Here is a 2,032-nt window from a genome sequence, read left to right as displayed (position 1 = left end):
CTGCATGGCCAGGGCTGCTCTCATCTTTCTCCTCAAGGGAAAGGAAAGGGGCTGTCATCTTTGGCTGTGTCACTGAGACTCCTGCACTGTCACCCTGGGCATCAACAGATGTGCTTTAGATCTCCCTCAGACAATACCTCCTCAGCCTCCTCTCCCTACAGACAGCAGCAGCAGCACCTTGGTTTGAAGCATCTCTGTTTGTCTGCCCTGCCCTAAGGCCCTGGTGCCAGGGAGATGCCCCTGGGCAGTGCCCTGTGCTGGGAGGGGTCTGCAGGGCAGAGCTGAGCCCCCAGGGCTGGGCTGGGCTCGGGCAGCACTGGCAGGGACAAGGCTTGGATAGAGAGAAACTGCTCCCAGTAGGCACAACTCCAGGCAGCAGAGAGCCAGACCAACCCTTGGTATCCCATCCTGTCCAGCTGCATAGGGAAAGAGAGAAGGCTTTGGAGAAAACTATTTTTAAACTGGAGAATTCAAAAAGTCCACTTTATTTTTCAAGAAAGTTTTTAGTGCGATCATGATGAAATCAAAAGGGGTGAATTGAATAAAGGGCATTTGTGTGGTTCCTGCAGGTCTGACTGCACTGGGGCACAGGGAGCGCTGTTTTCCTATTGAGATCAGCAGTGTTCAGGCAGAGAGCAATGCTGAAGATGAGGCAGAAACTCAGCAGCACAAACCCGAACTCAAAGAAAGTTTAGCAAACCCCCCTCACAGGAAAGGCAATGATTTTAAAAGGGATTCCAAATAAAATACAAAGGATTGACTCAAAGAAATTGGTCACACTTTGTCAATGTCTTCTTTCAACAGTCCACCATGGTCAGAGTGAAGAAATGTCCAACAGCAGTGCCATTAGTCACTTCCTCCTGCTGGCATTGGCAGGCACGCGGCAGCTGCAGCTCCTGCACTTCTGCCTCTTGCTGGGCATCTCCCTGGCTGCCCTCCTGGGCAACGGCCTCATCATCAGCGCCGTAGCCTGCGGCCACCACCTGCACACGCCCATGTTCTTCTTCCTGCTCAACCTGGCCCTCAGTGACCTGGGCTCCATCTGCACCACTGTCCCCAAAGCCATGCACAATTCCCTCTGGGACACCAGGAACATCTCCTACAAAGGATGTGCTGCTCAGGTGTTTTTCTTTCTCTTCTTTATGGGAGCAGAGTTTTTCCTCCTCACTGTCATGTGCTACGACCGCTATGTGTCCATCTGCAAACCCCTGCACTACGGGACCCTCCTGGGCAGCAGAGCTTGTGCCCACATGGCAGCAGCTACCTGGGCCAGCGCCTTTCTCATTGCTCTGCTGCACACAGTCAATACATTTTCCCTGCCCCTGTGCCATGGCAATGCCCTGGGGCAGTTCTTCTGTGAGGTGCCCCAGATCCTTAAACTCTCCTGCTCACACTCCACTTTCAGAAAAATTGGGATTTCATTGGTTGCTGCCTGTTTAGCTTTTGGTTGTTTTGTGTTCATTGTTTTCTCCTATGTGCAGATCTTCAGGGCTGTGCTGAGGATCCCCTCTGAGCAAGGACAGCACAAAGCCTTTTCCACCTGCCTCCCTCACCTGGCTGTGGTCTCCCTGTTTGTCAGCACCTCATTTTTTGCCTACCTGAAGCCGCCCTCCACTTCTTCCCCATCCTTAGATCTTGCCCTGTCAATTCTGTACTCGGTGGTGCCTCCAGCCCTGAACCCCCTCATCTACAGCCTGAGGAACCAGGAGCTCAAGGCTGCATTGTGGAGACTGATGAGTGGATGCTTTCAGAAACATTAAACTGCTTGTGAGTTTCTGCAAATCATTTGTAATAAAAGTCAGCTTTGACTGTTCCTGTTGATTTAGTTGTGGGATTCCCCCCATGCGTTTCAGTTTTTTAATATTGTCCACAAAGAAAGCCCATTCCTTGTGCCATTTCTCATTCTGTTTCTCTCCATGTTTGTTGTGTCAATGAGGACCTGTACTCTAGGTGTCTTTAAATGAACTAAACAATCTCCCAGCAAAGTTTTCACCAGAGATGTCTTTTTGTTGCCTTCTCTGTAGTTTCAGCA

The 2,032-nt window shown here is 50.7% G+C and overlaps 1 protein-coding gene across 1 annotated transcript; it reads left to right on the top strand.

Annotated features, from left to right (window-relative positions):
• Positions 1-1,142: 1,142 nt before the first annotated feature.
• Positions 1,143-1,760, top strand: LOC141726547 (olfactory receptor 14J1-like). The gene has a single exon (XM_074531473.1). The coding sequence runs from the start codon at positions 1,143-1,145 to the stop codon at positions 1,758-1,760; it is 618 nt and encodes a 205-aa protein (XP_074387574.1).
• The last annotated feature ends 272 nt before the right edge of the window (positions 1,761-2,032 follow it).

The sequence above is a fragment of the Zonotrichia albicollis genome, chromosome 36, assembly GCF_047830755.1.
Source record: "Zonotrichia albicollis isolate bZonAlb1 chromosome 36, bZonAlb1.hap1, whole genome shotgun sequence".
Classification (NCBI taxonomy): Eukaryota; Metazoa; Chordata; class Aves; order Passeriformes; family Passerellidae; genus Zonotrichia; species Zonotrichia albicollis.
Note: the sequence above shows the minus strand (reverse complement) of the source record. Positions and strands in the feature narration are given on the sequence as shown.

Bases quoted from the DNA above. Each gene is read 5' to 3' on its own strand.
- LOC141726547 (XM_074531473.1), top strand. From the start codon at position 1,143: ATGGGAGCAGAGTTTTTCCTCCTCACTGTCATGTGCTACGACCGCTAT.